The 16986-nt window shown below is 39.7% G+C and overlaps 2 protein-coding genes across 4 annotated transcripts; both read right to left on the minus strand.

Annotated features, from left to right (window-relative positions):
- Window positions 1–115: 115 nt before the first annotated feature.
- Window positions 116–3021, minus strand: LOC103990283 (disease resistance protein RPS2). Of its 2 annotated transcripts, XM_065158260.1 has the most exons (3): window positions 2881–3021; window positions 2251–2797; window positions 116–2178 (listed from the first exon to the last, which is right to left on the minus strand). In XM_065158260.1, exons 1-3 carry the CDS (start codon window positions 2955–2957, stop codon window positions 256–258), a joined length of 2547 nt encoding a protein of 848 aa, XP_065014332.1. In that variant the 5' UTR covers window positions 2958–3021; the 3' UTR covers window positions 116–255. The 2 variants fall into 2 exon arrangements, with proteins under 2 accessions (XP_065014332.1, XP_009407637.3); XM_009409362.3 differs by having other exon boundaries at window positions 116–2797.
- Window positions 3022–3327: 306 nt separating this feature from the next.
- Window positions 3328–16503, minus strand: LOC135642261 (ABC transporter G family member 31-like). 2 transcript variants are annotated; one of them, XM_065158258.1, is made up of 24 exons: window positions 16023–16503; window positions 15418–15538; window positions 15011–15099; window positions 14851–14935; window positions 14399–14558; window positions 14244–14320; window positions 14108–14161; window positions 12811–12901; window positions 12382–12683; window positions 12002–12283; window positions 11164–11480; window positions 10918–11078; window positions 10734–10837; window positions 9579–9735; window positions 9376–9495; window positions 9052–9149; window positions 8634–8966; window positions 8265–8555; window positions 7749–7832; window positions 7524–7657; window positions 7173–7400; window positions 6244–6415; window positions 5882–6136; window positions 3328–4196 (listed from the first exon to the last, which is right to left on the minus strand). In XM_065158258.1, exons 1-24 carry the CDS (start codon window positions 16295–16297, stop codon window positions 3924–3926), a joined length of 4263 nt encoding a protein of 1420 aa, XP_065014330.1. In that variant the 5' UTR covers window positions 16298–16503; the 3' UTR covers window positions 3328–3923. The 2 variants fall into 2 exon arrangements, with proteins under 2 accessions (XP_065014330.1, XP_065014331.1); XM_065158259.1 differs by lacking the exons at window positions 15011–15099; window positions 15418–15538; window positions 16023–16503 and having other exon boundaries at window positions 14399–14551; window positions 14851–14931.
- Between the last annotated feature and the right edge of the window lie 483 nt (window positions 16504–16986).

The raw sequence follows: 16986 nt of genomic DNA on the forward strand, positions 1-16986 counted from the left end.
CTCGACCTGTACACTTTGAAGAAATGAACCAAAATAATGATGAGTTCCATCTCCCATGCATCCATCCATTTATTACATTTGGCTTCAATGGCTAAAATAGAATCAAAACCAGCATTTGATAAGGTAGTTTAGCCTCGCACGCCAAGCACAACACAAAACCAACTCGCAAGCAGACACTCACACACAACTCGGACAGCACATGCACTCACGTCACATCCGTGGAAGCCATGGTCTCCGGCGGCGGAAACGAAGAAGCTACAGCGGTTTGAAGAGCTTGTCGAAGCACTTGGTTCGTTCGTCCTTCCAATCCAGCTGCCGCCACCACCGCACCTCGCATCTGATCTCTTTCAGCTCCGGGGCAACCAAGCTCAGCTTGTTGAGCTTGGGGCAATCTGCCACCTCCATGGTCTCCAGCCTCCGAAACGCAAATACTCCAGCCCCATGGCTCAGGCTCTGCAACCTCCGCAAATTCTCGAGCTTGATTCGTTTGAGATCAGGGAGGATAGTGATGGTCTGCAAGCCATCCATTGCCCCCTCGTCCTCCAGTTCTATCAGTGCAGGACCTATTCCGTTGCACTCTTCAATCTCCAACTCCTCGAGGTTCTGAAGGCAGCTGCCCGCCCAGGTGAGCTTGGCTCTCCGTAGATCCGAGAGACGAAGGCGTTTTAGATTCGAAAGCGCAGCATCACTCTCACTAAACACCACCTCTTTTAGCTCATGTAATTTGTGCAGTCGGAGCTCTATCAAATTGAGCATGGCTTTCCCGAGAGAAAACGAGCATGGAATTGTGAAACTGGTCAATCCGTCGCAGTCTTCTATCTGGAGCCAGTGCGTGCGCATTGCTAGCCGTCGTGAACCACAGAGTCCTTGAAGAGCAGCCTCTGTGGCGATGGTGATGCCAAGAACCCTTAGATCATCCAAGCCTTCCAGCTCTCCCAACGACGACCCCATCTCTCTGGCCTCTCCCGTCGACCATCCACTATAGCTGTCCATCATATGCAGCCACATCAGTTTCTCCAGCCCTGACATTATTCCACCGGCAATATCCCTCAAGGAATTCGTCGATAGCAATATCAAATGCTTCAAATTTACCAGGTCTCGAATGCTCGATGGCAGAGACTCGATTCTCGTGCCACACAGACTAAGATATTCCAGATGGACCAGATGGCCAATGTTTGCCGGAATCGTTTCTATATCAACATGTTGCAGATTTAGGACCCTGAGGCACGGAATGCAGCCGAAGAAGCCATCTGGTATCGGCTCGAGTCGTCGATTGTTTCCAAGATCCAAATAAACCAACTTAGGACAATCCAGATTGTCCGGTAGAGTTTCTATTACGTTCCCAGACAGTGCTATTCTCTCCGCGACGTTCCAAATGCCAGCGTCTGGCGTTTCTTTCGCCCATTCTTTGACTCGTACATACCATTTGTTCTTCCTTTCCTCGCAGCCATTTGCAACCCACAGTATCATGGCACGAACCATGGGGTGCATCTCGAAGGTCTCGTCATCCAGCCTTTTTATCAAAGACGCTGCAGTCAGCTCCTGCAGCAAACGCGACGCCCTGCTCATGGCATCGCCGATGTTCTCAAAGTCGGCTATGATCCCTTCGGCTATCCATAGTTCCATAAGTAGGTCCTTTCTGATGGGGCGCCCTTCTGCCTGTAGCGCGAAGCAGGAGGCACATTTCTGCAATTCACCGGACAGACGATCGTAGCTGCGTTTGAGAGGACCAAGAACTTCTTTTTCCATACCTGGAAGCTCGTGGGGTGCATTCTTCATGATGTGGCCTTTCTCCTTCCATTCCTCGGATGTCTTTTGGTCTTTCATTTCTCGAGCGGTGGTGACGAGTGCCGCGGCCAATCCACCGCACTTGTACACCATCGCTTTAGCGCGATAGATTATGATCATGTCCACGTTGTTGGGTTCCTTCCCCCACAGAGTGGACTGGAAGAGATCCCAGGCCTGCTCCTCCGCAAGGCCTTCCACTTCGATCGTCTTCTGTGCACCCATCCTACTGCAAACGTCCTCCAGTCGGGATGCGACGATGATCTTGGACGTGGACGGATTGGGAATTGGAATTCCCACGAGCTCGTAATTCAACGGTTCCCACAAGTCGTCCAGCAAGAGTGCGAAGTTCGACTTACTTAGGACGCCGAAAAGCAGGTCTCTTCTCTCGATCTGCGTTTCTGGACACGGCAAGCTCAGTTGTTTGCAGAGCGAGCTCTGGACGTCCATCACTTCACCACGTACCTCGAGGTAGATAACCACGTCATAATCCGTTTGGCGTTTCAGGAAGTCATCGTAGAGACTTCTCAGGAGTGCCGTCTTGCCCGCCAGACCCATCCCGTGGACCCCGATGAAGCTCACGCTGCCGTCGCTTGCATGTCGTCGGAGCTGCTCGAACGCCTCGTCTGGGACGAGCGTTTCATCGGGCAAGGCCAACTTGCGGAATTTGCCGTTCCGTTTAAGCTTCCCCGCGGTCGCGACTGCTATCTCGGCTTTTCTTCTAAGCTGCTCGCTGGAGGAAGACAAATTCGCAGAGAGGCTGCTGCAAGCGCCCCTCCTCTTCAACCTGCTGAACTCCTCGTTCAGCGATCCGGTTTCTGTTTCAAGTTGTTGAATGGATTCCATCCACTCGATCACTCTGCGCTTGGGCTCGAGCCCCCGAACTTTTGCCACTTCCACCTCTCGGCTGACGGCCTCTCTTTTGCACTTCAGCTCTTGCACCTCTCCGGCCAAGAAGCCGAGGTCCTTCTCAAGTGACATGAGGTGTTCGCGTGAAGGAGAGCAGCAATCCCTGACGACGGAGTCGAAGATCTCTGTAAGAGAGCTCATAGCGGAGAAGATAAATAAATAGATGTGATGGAGGAGAAGACTCACAGAGGTACAAGGAAGAAGAAGAGTAGCACGCTGGATTTATAGCCTATGCAGAAGCGAATCCGTAGTTTTCTCGCCATGAAAGCAAACCAGTGATGCAGAAGCGAATCCGAATCTCACATCGAAAGCAAAGCAAGAGACTTCAGTACGGGGGGAATCGCTTGTCATGGAGAAGCAAACCGGAATTATACGAAGCTCACCAACAAAGCAAAGTAGAAAGCCATCCGGTCGGCAAGAACGGATCTTTCTTGGTTGCTGCCAAAAACCGGCAAAGGTACTAAAGTACACAGTAAAAATAGGTTGACAGTAAGATTCGTTTCATACCAATATACCAATCAACTTTACTCAACTATACTGAAGAAACAATATCGAATGTACGCATAATATATAAAAACAAATCAATATATCACTCATCAATCTTTTATCGAATCGATATATACTACCTAATACTGAGCGATGAGAAATAAAAAGACTGTTGATATAAGAAAACTTGAATCTTTCTCATCATCTTAATGTGTATAATATCCCAAACACATAAAGGGGACCATAGAAACACCAAATTATTCCATCAAACTGTTGATATAAGAAAATAGATAATTTCATGGATCGTAGCAAAATAACAGACACTGATAAAAGTATAATTCTTTCACGAAAACTGATTGCTTGAACTTTGGGCTTTTGCCTGCTCAACAGGACATTCATTCCCTGTACCATTTGCACAAGTGCAAAAGAGTAAACAAAAGAAGCAGAGGATCTACTTCGCCATTTCATTCACAAAAACCTGATAAATCTCACTGAAAATGATTCTGTTTTGGATCTAAAGATGACTCGGATCATAGAAATGCAACACAACAAAGATGCAGATAAGAAAGAGAGAATGCCTGGTTCATGGTTGCTTCCTTTTGGTGTATCTCCTGCAACTGCCCATATCAAAAGAATCTGGTGCTGTACAGTTCTCTCTTCTTTAAACATGTGCATTATTTGGGGGAGGAACTTATTATGGATGAAATAATATATTTAAAGGGCAAGAAGACTGTTGTGTTCTATCATCTTCTTTGGAAGTTGAGGTATTTAATTGCCAGAGCAAATACCACAGCAAAGAGGACGCAGAAACCAACGACCATGACTGCAACTACACCCAGGAACTCATGCCTGAAACCAAAGTGGTGCTTCAGGAACAGCTTTATGCTCATTGAGTGAATACCATCTGAAAGATTCATGGGCGCATCTACGTCCCCAAACTGGGAAGTAAGTAGGCCATACAAAGTCCATGATATTGGATCAGCCCAGTAATACCATCTCCACCACCCAGGTATTCTCTGCATCGAACAAAACTGAGTTACATTATTCCCCATGAGGACATCAATGATACAAATGTAAAATGAAATCATTTCCCATGAAAAATGTCAAGATAATAATCCCCACAAACAACACTCGGTTTCTCGATCCGAACTTGCACAAATCGGGGTTGGTGATGGGACAAGTTTCATGGTGCAGAAGGGTAGGCTAATATTGGGGTGCAAACTGCTGCAGCCCAGAAAATGGTGTTTGGAAGTGTCTTGACTAGCTGGTGATTGTAACCGCAGAAAAAGTCATGAGAAGAGGAAGAGGAAGATGATGAATTGCAGGTATAGATGAGAATGTCGTATGAAATACTACGATAGAGATTTCAATGGAATGTCGATTTAGAAAATGAGAGAATATATTCGCTTGATTATTGTCATATGAAACTCGTTGACAAAGATGAAATAATGACTGACATCATTACTACTGTATGTACCACAACAACTCATGTTCTTTGTTACATATGTGCGATTGAGGACCACAAATTCCAAAGGGCATTAAGATCAGTAGTCAAGGGAAACAAAAATATTAAAAAATTTCCCATACCTGAAATATCATGACTAATTTGCAATTGTGGTCTATATTATCTATCTATATGAGACATGACTTTCTATCCAGCACTTGAGGAAAATTTGCTTCAGCTGTGATTAACTAGATTCTCAAAATCATCTTAATCTTTATGGTAGAATCAAAATGATGAAACTTAACTTCACAACCCAATGAAACACATGCAACAGATGATACTTGATGTTTCTAAGGAAAAAAAGAAGAATTTTCAAATGTTTAAGTATCATAAAAACCACCCAATAGCTAGGGGAGAGACAGCAAAATAAATGGCTTTTATGTAACTGAATCTAATTCTATCATTTCAGAAGTTACTAAAACAACAGATGAAGAGACTAAAAAATATACATTTGACAAAGCAACTAAGGAACAATTGCAACGTCCATGAAGAATAACAATCAATAGGGATAAAGTATTCTATTATGTGTAATTACCGATTGGTGTCAATTCTTACTTCTAGGATAAATAACAAGAACTCGAAGTTGGTAATGTGAAAAAAACAAGACAAAAGATGTGGGTAATTTCCTGTTGTCACACTTGGAAATTGTACATTAAAGGGTAAACATGAAATCCGGAATGCTAGCTAGAGGGAGGATGCCTTTGCTACATGAGCTCTCATGTCTCTCCCAGAACATAGCGTCATGTAAACACCAACATGTGGGAGACAGTCCATGATTGACACTAATCAAACTAGTTGACTATTGAACTTCATTTTCAAGATAGATAATGATATAAGAAGCTAAATCTTAACCTTTTTTCCACTTTTGGCAATATAAACATTAATATCAAGCAATACTATTTTATAAGTTGTATTCTGATCGACCTGTATCTGCCATTTATCTCGTTGCAAAATTGGACTCTTGGATGTATGTCTGAATTTGATTCTTGTACCCATATCCCTATTTCATACTGAAAGAGAAATTCCTTGTTGATCGATTTTAACTCATAAAACAAGGAGATACATGGAAATAATGATCGATTCTTAGATAAACAACTCTATTAAAATCTAAGAAACAAAATTTCATATAAAATAGTTAAAATGGTACAAAGTCCTCTAATACAAACTAAACATATAAAGATGCAGTAGTTTTATTACCTGATGCGTGATCATGAACCCACTAAAGAGATTCCATAGTGTATAAAATGGTGCAGCAATTATCGGTGCAACAGTATGATTTGGAGTTATTGCGATCGTCATCATGCCGAAGAAGGTGAAGTACAATAAAGTGAAATACATAAAGAATATATACCACAAATACTTAGCCAGGCTCCACTCAAAAGAGCCCATACAGTAAAATATGGTGCCATAGACAAGTGTCTGTACAAGCACATATGGAAATTCGATAGAAACCTGCCCATAAAAAAGTGCACTGATTAGTTAAATGTCTAAAATGCACGAGTAAAAATAAAAAAGTTTTTTTTGACGATAAAAATAAAAAAGCTTGAAGTACATGAGACCTGAGCAAATGCAAATGGTAGAGCCGAGTACATTCCAGCTGCTCTCTCCCTGTAGGAAACAAACCTTTCTATGGAAACCACAGGTTGAACTGCAGTGGCATTGGTAATACCAATGAACAAGACAGCAGCATACATGGATCCCATGGCATTAAAGATATCCTGTTGTTTTTGCCTGCAAAAAGAGTGAAGACAAGTAATATTGAAAGTAAGAAAATATAAAAGGGGAAAATGTAAACAATTCTGAATATTGGCTTCCACCCATTGAATGAGTCAAATCAGAATATCCATACTTATATTCTTTCGAGTAAGAGGAGTTGTCACCCATTAATTAAAAGAATAAATATATAACATACGAGGGTTGTCAATTATAGAGAATGTAGGGGAGTTTATATCAAAATGCCTGTAAACAAGTATTACATAGTAAAGCAGTTTCAACAAAGAGTTCAAGTCCTTAAGTAAAGATGGGTGGTCAAATGCATGAGACTTCCACCGACAAGCAGAAAGTTTATTCCTGTGACTCCCACTATGGTAACTCATTTCACATAACAGAATCCTTAGCATACATTATGTCTCAAATTTAGCTCAAGGTTAAACATAGGGGTCAATATATCCAGCCTTAACTCTATAAATAAAAAGATTATTTTTGTGAACCCTGGCAGTAAATGAGAGAATTTTACTCTAGTACCAAGCCTCATCTCTCTGAAAACATCTTGCGTGAAGAATACAAGGTCATAGCATCCAAAAAAAATACATCACAGAAGTGCTATACCGATCAGATTTCTGCACAACCATCAGAAATGATTTACTTCCGAATTCTGAATAAACTGGTAACTATAATAAAATATTGTATATCAACCAAACCAGATGTAAGTATCAAAGTCCTGTAGAAATATAAGAAAAAACAATCATGTGTAACACTCCATAAGTACCTTTTGGAGCCAAAACCCCAGCAGATAGTTCCAAACATCAAAGATATGATGACAGTGTAGAAGAAACGGACTGCTGTGTACTGAGGATTCCTCCAATAAGAGAGATTCTGCTTCCAAAGGCAAGCACGATATTGGGCAAGAAATGACTGTGAATACTTGGTTGGAAAACTCAGTTCTTTTGTTTCACTGTTTGGTTTGCTCAGATTCTCCACCAAATCCTTATTCTGTCTGGAAAACATAGAGCCCACAAAAAATGAAACAAAACCAACTGTTAGAAAGAGTCCCAATAGTTTTGGCAAAAACTAGACTTTTGAAATGAACAAGGATGTGATCTCCTTTTCCAAGACATACCGAAATAATTTTGATTTTCTATAATAATCAGCAAAATCCATGCCTAGGCGATTTTCCAACATAAGACTAGTCACTTCAAGCATCCATGCAGCAGGATTATAGCCATCCTTGATCTTAGGAACTCCAGGAATTGCCTAACCATTCAAGATCAAATGCATCTCATGAAAAAACTTATCCAACTCTTGAGAAGAAAATATGAAGAGCAGAGAAAAAATCATAACCAACCTCGAAAAACTCAACTAGCTTGCGAGATTTGGGACCTAAAGGACCAGCATAAATAAGTTCTCCTCCATGCTTCATGAACAGAAGCTGTAAACATTCATGAAATATAAGAGAACCAGAAAAAAAGCAAAAATTTCACATAATACATAGTTACATACCATTTCTAAACAAGTGAGAGATATCTAATATAAAGCAGATTTTCCTTTTGTTTGCCTGTGGTTTCTGAAAGCATAAATTTTAGGCATATTACTTGCTAAATTTTCACTCTGAAGGATCTTCAATGAAACTTTATTGGCAGACAGGAAATAATACAAGGCAATTCTCTCAATCATTGCACCTTGGTTTATGGTGTTGATGACTAAGAGTGTGCAGCATGTATACAAAGTGAAAGGTCGGATTATGCACATACAAAAATGATAAAGGCAAATAACCAAATTATGTTGAGATTTCCTTAGAGTGAGTATAACTTTATATATTAAAAAAAAGAATCTTTAAATTAAAAATAGAGAAAGTGAAAACCTCATCGAAGGACTCAAAGATGTCTATGCTTGGCTGATGAATTGTGCACACGATTGTTCGCCCAGTGTTAACTATATTTCTAACAGTTCTCATGACAATTGCTGCAGCTCTGGCATCCAATCCTGATGTTGGTTCATCCATGAAGACTATAGAAGGGTTTGCAACAAGCTCCACAGCTATCGTCAACCTTTTGCGCTGTTCTGTGGACAACCCGTTGATCCCTGGAAGGCCAACAAGGGCTCCACTTAAGGAAGTAAGTTCCACAAGTTCCATTACCTCTTTCACAAAAACCTGCAAAAACCCTCTTGTGAATTGTTAAATGAGATGTCAATGCAAAAATAAATAAATACAAATGATTTAAGGTGATACCCTTCGAGTGTCCGGATCAACATGAGAAGGCAAACGAAGCCATGCTGAAAATAGTAGTGATTCTATTACAGTCATACAAGGAGAATGGACATCATTCTGCTCACAATATCCAGAGATTCTTGCAAATGTTGCTTGATTTTTTGGAAAACCAGAAATTGTTATGCTACCTTCAATATATCCGCCAGTTTTCCTACCAGCCAAAACATCCATTAGGGTAGTTTTACCAGCACCACTTACTCCAACAAGTGCTGTCAGTACACTAGGCCTGAATGCTCCAGTCACATTAACCAATAATTGTAGCCGATCCTCTAATATACCCTGTTGCTTCAGTTCCTGCCAGCAGGATTGAATAAGAATCATGAAACATGTGAAGGCACTTAACATGGAAAGGGCAAGAGAAAGAAGTGCATAGACCTACCAGTGGTACATCAACATAGTAGTTAATATTGCTGAAACTCATGGAAAGAGGTTGAAAAGGTAAAACCATGCCCTTCTGTAATTCCTTACCATTTGTTCCTGTATGAAGAAAGAATAACACAATTTTCACAGAAGTAAAATGGAGCCACAATAAGTGTTGCCACCTACGTAATGAAGTAAAATTACAAGGCCATCCAGTTCAAAAATACTATATCATCTTAGAAATCCAAATTAACAAGCCAAACTGTAATATGAGTAGATAAACTGTAGATTATCAAAGGAAAACACCAAAATATTTCTCAAGTTCTGTGCCCAGAGTCCTAACCTGTTTGTATGTTTGGGCTCAAATAAGACCTTAATTCAATGACAAGTTTCTCCCCTTTCCTCCTTTTCTCCCTCTCTTGCAGTTCACTTTTTGACACCACAGCTTGTTGCTTTCCTAGCGCTGCACATATTTAAATGAATATAATATCCAGAAAGTTAGCACTAAGAAAATTGACATACGCTTCTCGGTTCAACGGAACTTACGATTAAGGTAGGTCAAGAACAGAGTAAAAAGGATGTTGAATAGGATTGTGTAGCCAAATAATGCACAGATTCCAATCCAGAACCAATAACTTTCAGTAAACATGCCATATTCTTTCAATGCTGATTCACCTAAAGTAATGTTATCCTTGGCAACTTTCTGCAACAACAGAAATTCATGCATAAGGATCACATCTAATCGCTATCAACATGACATTTTTAGAATAAGAAATAAATACAAAATCTTTGTGTAACTAATCATTATCAGTAGAATGAAAGACATCAGCAGGCAAATTAACTCATTTGACATTTCTTCTACATTGCAATGTGCCTTCATGTATGAATTTATGTGGAAACAAAAGGATGTTCATTGGACGGAGTAATGGACATAAGGATGATTATCCTCCTTGCAACTTGACATCTAAAGTTTTCCTTTTACTATCACACAACCGTAGCTCATCAAACATTCTGCATTCCAAAAGCTCTTACAATTTCCTACATATTTGATCAGTTACTTCATATTCAGTTTTTGACTGGTCATACTGGAAGGTTGCATGTTCTTGATTTTTCACAAAATAAACAGCTTTTATTAGTCAGATCTGTAAAAAGAATAAGCAAACAACTTCTCATATTGTATCTAATATAATTATGAACTGCTTGAGTCACTGTATAGGTTACTTCATTATAATTTTTAATCAACTAAGTTAAATCATATGGTCATCAGTAACAATTATGAGAGAAAAAGGAAAATAGAAAAAAAATTGTGATACTAATTGAAAGCAACAGTGAGTGCCTTGGTTTACATCATACTGAAATAATTATCCAACAAATTGTAGTCTTATGATGATCGACTAGAAGTTCTTGAACAAAAATGATTAACTAGCATCAGTACTCCCTATGCCATGCTAATTACTCATTTTGAACCAGTTAAAGGGCCAGCAAGTAAAGGATAAGCTAGTTACCAATTAATATTGCTCACGTTTATACAATATATAGCCAGTATCACAAGTGGTACAAAGGCAATCATTGTGTTAGTTTGAGAACATCAACCTCTGAAAATATCAAGTTGAGACATTATAACAAGCTTCCACAAAGTTTGTAGCACAAACAAATTGCTATCATTATACTGAAAAATAGGAATTATTAGATGCACTTTACCTTGTCCCAAGAATGTCCAAGTAGCTCATTAATTGAAATAGCATTCTGTGCATACATCAGGGGAGAGATCCAGTAGCCCCATATCCACCAACTTGGGATGCTATCTGCAACAACAATTGTGTATGTACAGTTTCAATAAAAGTAGACACACAAACAAGAAAGTATTGCATAGGCAAGGTCTCACCTTTTGAAATTATAAATCCTCCAAGAATCATGACGACCAACATTGCGAAAGATCCAAAAGTATTGGCAACGATCATATTACGACCCAAGGAAGCCATCACACGGAAAAGAGCTAAAGCCATTTGATGAAGAAAGAAAAGCAAAAGGAATTGTGACAGGAATCTGCAGCATAATTATGTCATACAACTACTATATTGTGATTCACCGATATTGAAGTTATTTTATTCAAAATATGATAAAGGATCACCTTGTTATTTGTGGATCATAACCAACTACATAATATGTAACTGCCACCCACATTCCAGTCTCCATAAGTGAAGTTGGAATGCTTAAAATCCAAGAAGGAATTGTATATGTCCAAGCAGGATAAAAGTTCAAGTCCCTGTGCTTGTAGATCACCGGAAGCTTAGTTATCAACAAGGAAACTTCAGTGAACCCATTGAACAGAATCATTATTAAAGCAAAATACAGTGCTCCAACATAGACAATTCCATCATCCACTGAATTACGGTGCATGGTTGTCCGGAAAAAGACCGTCATTGTAATGAGGGCAACAAGCAAAAGCTGCAAAACCAATTAATCATCAAATTAGAGCATCTTTAACATAGTAACCCCAGAGCCTCAAACTATAAAGTACCATTTCAATATTTAACATTTAGGAAACACCATTCCTAAGGTTAGCCAATTGACCCATAGAAACCATATAAATCATGTGGAGACATCAAGTTGAGCATCTAATAACTGATTGTCCTTGTATCATACTATCAGCAAATAGATTTAATTAGGGGAAAAGAAGAAGAACAAGTGAAAGCACAAGATTTCAAGAAAGCCTGGATTGTGTGGCTCTTTATTAATGCCCTTTTAAAGGTTCCAGGAACATCATTTGTCTAACATCAACGGATCCTGTTCATAGTGCTTACTGAAAAGGGTGGTTCAACTTCAACCTAGAAAGATGCTTTCACAATCATTGTCCAAGTAAATATAACTAAAGTTGTTATGCTGGTAAAGCAACTACTGGTAATAATTGTAGATTCTCTAACTCACTCATCTACTCTTGAAAGCAGGAAGGCTGGGAAAAATGATACCTGAATGAACTTGAAGACATAGACAAATGAATTCCTCTTCATTAGTAACAGTTGCCATGCAAAGTTGACCTTAAGAAGGTCAAACCTTCTCTCACCATATCTAGATGTTGACAAAGCTGCAGGATGGTTATTATGTCTGTTATATGGGACAGCTAATTCCTCGGATAACCTCTTACCGACATGAAATGAATTAAAAGCATCTGCAAACTTTGATACAGGTATAAATTGGTATGGACAGTCATCTAGATACCAGTACTGCTGCTGGTCTTTTTTAGATGTAACCTGGAATGTTAAGGAGAAAGAAAAAAAACCAAAAAAGTAATATATGTTATAATATTTAGATTTCAAATATTTCAAAACAGAGAAGTTCAATTTCTTACTTCTTGCAAAAAATCAGCAACATTTTTCCGTTCAGGGCACCTAAAGCCCATATAACTAAAGAATTCGACAGCAGCATCACGAGGTCCTTGATAAACAATTTGGCCCTCAGATATAAGAATGATATCATCGAATAACTCATAAGTTTCAGGGGCTGGTTGCAGCAAAGTGATGATTGTGGTTCCATCAAGTGCATGAGTAGAGTGTTTCAGATACTTAATTATTTGGTAAGTGGTTGAACTGTCTAGCCCAGTTGAAATCTCATCCATGAACAAAACTCTAGCTGGCCCTACAAGTAATTCACCTAAAAAGCAGCAAGAAAATTAGATGTATCATTCAAAAAATAGAAAACAAAATAATTCATCAAAACAATTAAGAAAGCATGAAATGAGAAATAATAAAAAAGGCACAAAAGAACATCGGTGACCTACCTGTTGTTAGACGTTTCTTTTGCCCTCCTGATATACCTTTAATCATCTCATCTCCAACAAGTGTGTCAGCACATATATCCAGCCCTAAAATCTTGATTACATGAAATTTAATACTTCAGAAAACACAAAGGCACATAAGATAATCAGTTGGAAGGACAAAAGAATTCTCAAGCAGCCAAAAGGTTGAAAAGAGAATTGCACAAAGTGCCATAAAAGTTGTGCAATTAGCAATGATGTCCAGACACCAGAAAGCTAGACAACAGGAACTTCCCAAGATCCCAAAGTGAACAGTCCATAATTTAATTAGCATCAACCGATGCTTAATTAACAAACCATACTATTAGGTTGTTCTAAGATTCAAGCTTCAACTTGTCATAGTTAAATTTTCAAAAAGGACTCAACCTAAACTGAACTTATGCCAAGGAATACCTGGACAAGTATCTATATGATACCTCACGGACTGAATTACTACTGATGAGAGACAACTTATAGGTCATCCAGTTTGTACTGATGCTACGAGGGAATCTCTATGGTCTTACTTGACCTGGAAAGTGCTTTATGAGGAAGACAAGACAAATTTTAGCCTGAAATACAGACACCAGTTATGTCACAATATGAGCATATAGCTAATTAGTTGGATTTATGTGTACATAGATACAGAATGATATCTACAACCAGATATAATAACTGCATTTAGTACCACATCTGTTTGTTAATGTATACCTTGCATGTATCCAGTACAGTGATTCATATACCATGCATAGTTTGGTGTAGACTTGCAACAAAAACTTAGTTACAATTCAAGCAATTGCTGGTGATAATTTAACATGCCAAAGCAAAAAACGTAACATATAGTGAACTATGCAAAATACACTCATATATTACCCCAGAACAAATATTTTTGTCAAAATAAATGTATATCATTACAACTCACATTTCACTAGAAAACAAGATAGATAGATGTACAACAAGGTTTATTCAAAACCAAGAATCACAAGTATTAAGCAAAGAGTCAATGATTTCACATCATCAATTTATTTAATAGATAATTAGGATTTGACTGCTTTTAAAAGTCAGAGATACTTTTTTTTTTTTTAAACCATGTTTAGAATTGCCAAGATTGAAAATGTAGTCATGCTATCCAATATTAAGATGACCAACAAGCAAGGATAGATAGCCTGAAAAGAGAAGAATAACTATATTTCAGACTGACAGCTTCACGAAAAACATTCAAATGATTGTTTAATTCTCATCCTATAGGGCAAAAAGATGGCATTAAAATCATGCGTCTGTCTACCTTTAGTATATACTCCACTACTAGGTTGGTCTGCTTGCCCTCCAGAGCTAGTGCCTTGAAGGAAAAAATATATAATAAGCACTTGATACAAGCAACAAGTCCAGAACTACAGCTTCTTCTATGCATGATTACTAACCTTCATAAATAGATCTAGATCCTCATCAGGTTTTATTCCAGCACTCTTTTCTCTCCGTGAAAGTTCCATAAGCATATCTAGTTATTGTTTGATTCTTTAGCTCAAGCTACATGGTTGACATTGTGAAAAAAAGGACTTCAAGTTTATCAACTCACCATATTTAATTCCAACACCTTGACAACGTCCTGCAAATTCTAATGTCTCTCTGACTGTCATCTCTGCAGCATGCCAATCTTGCTGACTAACATAAGCAGATGTTCTTTGAGGAACAAATTCATTCAATTGATGCCCATTGTAAGTAATGTTCCCTGACATCTGAAACAACTTCAGATTTTGGTAACCTGACAAGAAAGACAGAACATGGAAAAAGAAAAGAAATATAGGAGACTTTGATCCCTAGAGTTTGGCTCTTTTATATTTGATATATCATGTTCTGCTAGATGGGTAAAGCATTTATGACTGCAAGGTCGCAAGAAACTCTTCTTACAGTCTTCAGTGTAAATGAAGACTTCTGCACTTACATCTAGGCCATGTGATGAGAATACTATGTGATTCATCACATATAATTGCAGTTTCTTACTGAATATCATGAATAAAGATAGCAAACCTGAAGATTGTTCCCTAGTCTTCCAGCAAGTGCCAAAAGCAAAGTTGTCTTTCCGGAGCTTGGTGGACCCAAAAGCAGTGTCATTCTGCAGAAATCCACAAATTTGAGAATCCAGAGCAGATCATTGGCCATGTCAAAAATTTGATTGGTGCTCTATTACCTAGAAGGTCGGATGATCCCACCAATACTATCTAGTATTGTCAATTTCCTCCTCCTACCCGGAAAGATCCTCAGATACCTCATGAAAGCCTTGCCAAGAAAATTTAATATGAGTCCACAGAGAAGATCGACTTTTATACTGAAACCTAGTGTCTGAGCATATGCAATCATGATAACAGGTTTGTTATAAGTTACTTTCTTAACAAGCCTATTGCCAAAAAATAATGCTCTGTAGTTTCTCAGGTTGCTAATATCAGGTTACTAGTTATCTATTTTAATGCATACATTTGTCTGTCACAAGTACCGATAAAATGTTGATCCACCACAGAATTGTAAAATTAATTTGCAGAACCAAAACATCACACCGAGAGATCAACGGATCTAGAAAGAATGGAAAGTAAAACCTACCTCTGTCATGTTAAAGATAAAATTGGGAATTGTGGGCAATGCTCGACTTCCTACGTGAACGTATGCATCTACCTTCAGCTCTTGAAAACGAACCTCAATCTTCGGAAATTCCAGATTTACTCTACAAGTTCAGAAGACATCGAAGAAATCAAGAAACGTAAAACAAAAGAATGACAACTTTAATAAAATATCTAAAACTGCATCGTAGACATTTTAGACATTTGCATGCCAAGGCATGATCAAGTTTTAACAATTACATTATGAACGAAGAAATTCCATTTCAGTAGACACAGACTGTCACAAGCGGGAAAAGAATCATAGAGGAGTTTTGTAGAACGTAAATAGAGATGGCTAAGAAATTAGGGACCAAATGCCAAGACCGTAAGTATAGACGAGTGAGAATTGAGGACGAACTGACAAACGAAGTCATAAATGAAATCAAATCAAATTCGGGAGCGTAAATATGGCAACTTTCTAAAATGACCAGTCATGTAAAGCCGCATTATGATCTAAAAGAGAAGAAAACGGAAGTTTGCAACCCAGAAATCGGAAAAAAAATGAAGAAAAAGGGAAAATGAAGCTTTTTCTTTGTATTCTTCCCCTACGCATCGAATCGCTGGCGGATCCGGCGAAAGAAGTGCTCGGCGTCACCGGGGTCGCCGAGCAAGCGGTCGATCAAGGCCGTACGATCCCCGGAGCTAAGCCTGGCGACGTCGACCTCGGAGTAGTCCCCGGCGGCGGCGCGGAAGATCCCTCGGCGGACACGGGAGTAGGTAGGGAGGCGCTCGAGGGCGGCCCAACGGAGGGCCTCCTCGTCGTCCTCGCCGCATTCCCGGAAGGAGCTGGACCTGGAGAAAACCGCCTCCGTCGCGTTCCACATCCGGAACCCCGCATCAACCCCTGAGCTAGGTGGGAGATGGAGAGGGAGGAGGAGGTGAGGGTGGCATTAATAGCAGCAACAAATGAGCACCGCAGCAGCAACAGCAAAAGCAGGAGCACCGAGGCGACGCGAGGCGAGTGTGGGGCTGTTCCAGTTGGAGGCGAGCATTTATTGCTCTCCGCATTCTTACGCCCGCCTCCCTCTCTCTCTCTCTCTCTCTCTCTCTGTTCTCTGAGAAGAGGTTTACGAGGGAAAGGAGGGAGTTAAAGCGCAGTTGGAAGGGTATTCGTGAAGCTTTGCTGGTCTCGGTAAGAGGATGAGGCCCTCCGTGACGACGTGGCTGCGCCTCACCTGTCCTGGCTGGGACAGGCCAGGGTTCAGGAAATGTGAACCTCCCCTCCGTCCACGGTTCCAAAGATCGTGTTCATCCGTACTCAGTCCAACCACTAACCACGAATATGTGTGCCTTCCCCTGAGTCGGAAACCTGGGCCCCATTCTCAGTCTCCAATTGAATGGTGATCTTCTGTGATGGAAGATTTGGTCCGGACAGTTGATAGCTCCGTTCCGGAACCCTGACTTGACCGTGTCACTTGATTGTCACCTTTTGAGCTTGTCGAAACCATCTTAAGTAATATGAATAAAAATAAAAAAACACTTTCCGAAGTCATATACTTAATTTTTATAAATT

The sequence above is a fragment of the Musa acuminata genome, chromosome BXJ3-7 (genome assembly GCF_036884655.1).
Source record: "Musa acuminata AAA Group cultivar baxijiao chromosome BXJ3-7, Cavendish_Baxijiao_AAA, whole genome shotgun sequence".
In the NCBI taxonomy this organism is placed as follows: domain Eukaryota; kingdom Viridiplantae; phylum Streptophyta; class Magnoliopsida; order Zingiberales; family Musaceae; genus Musa; species Musa acuminata.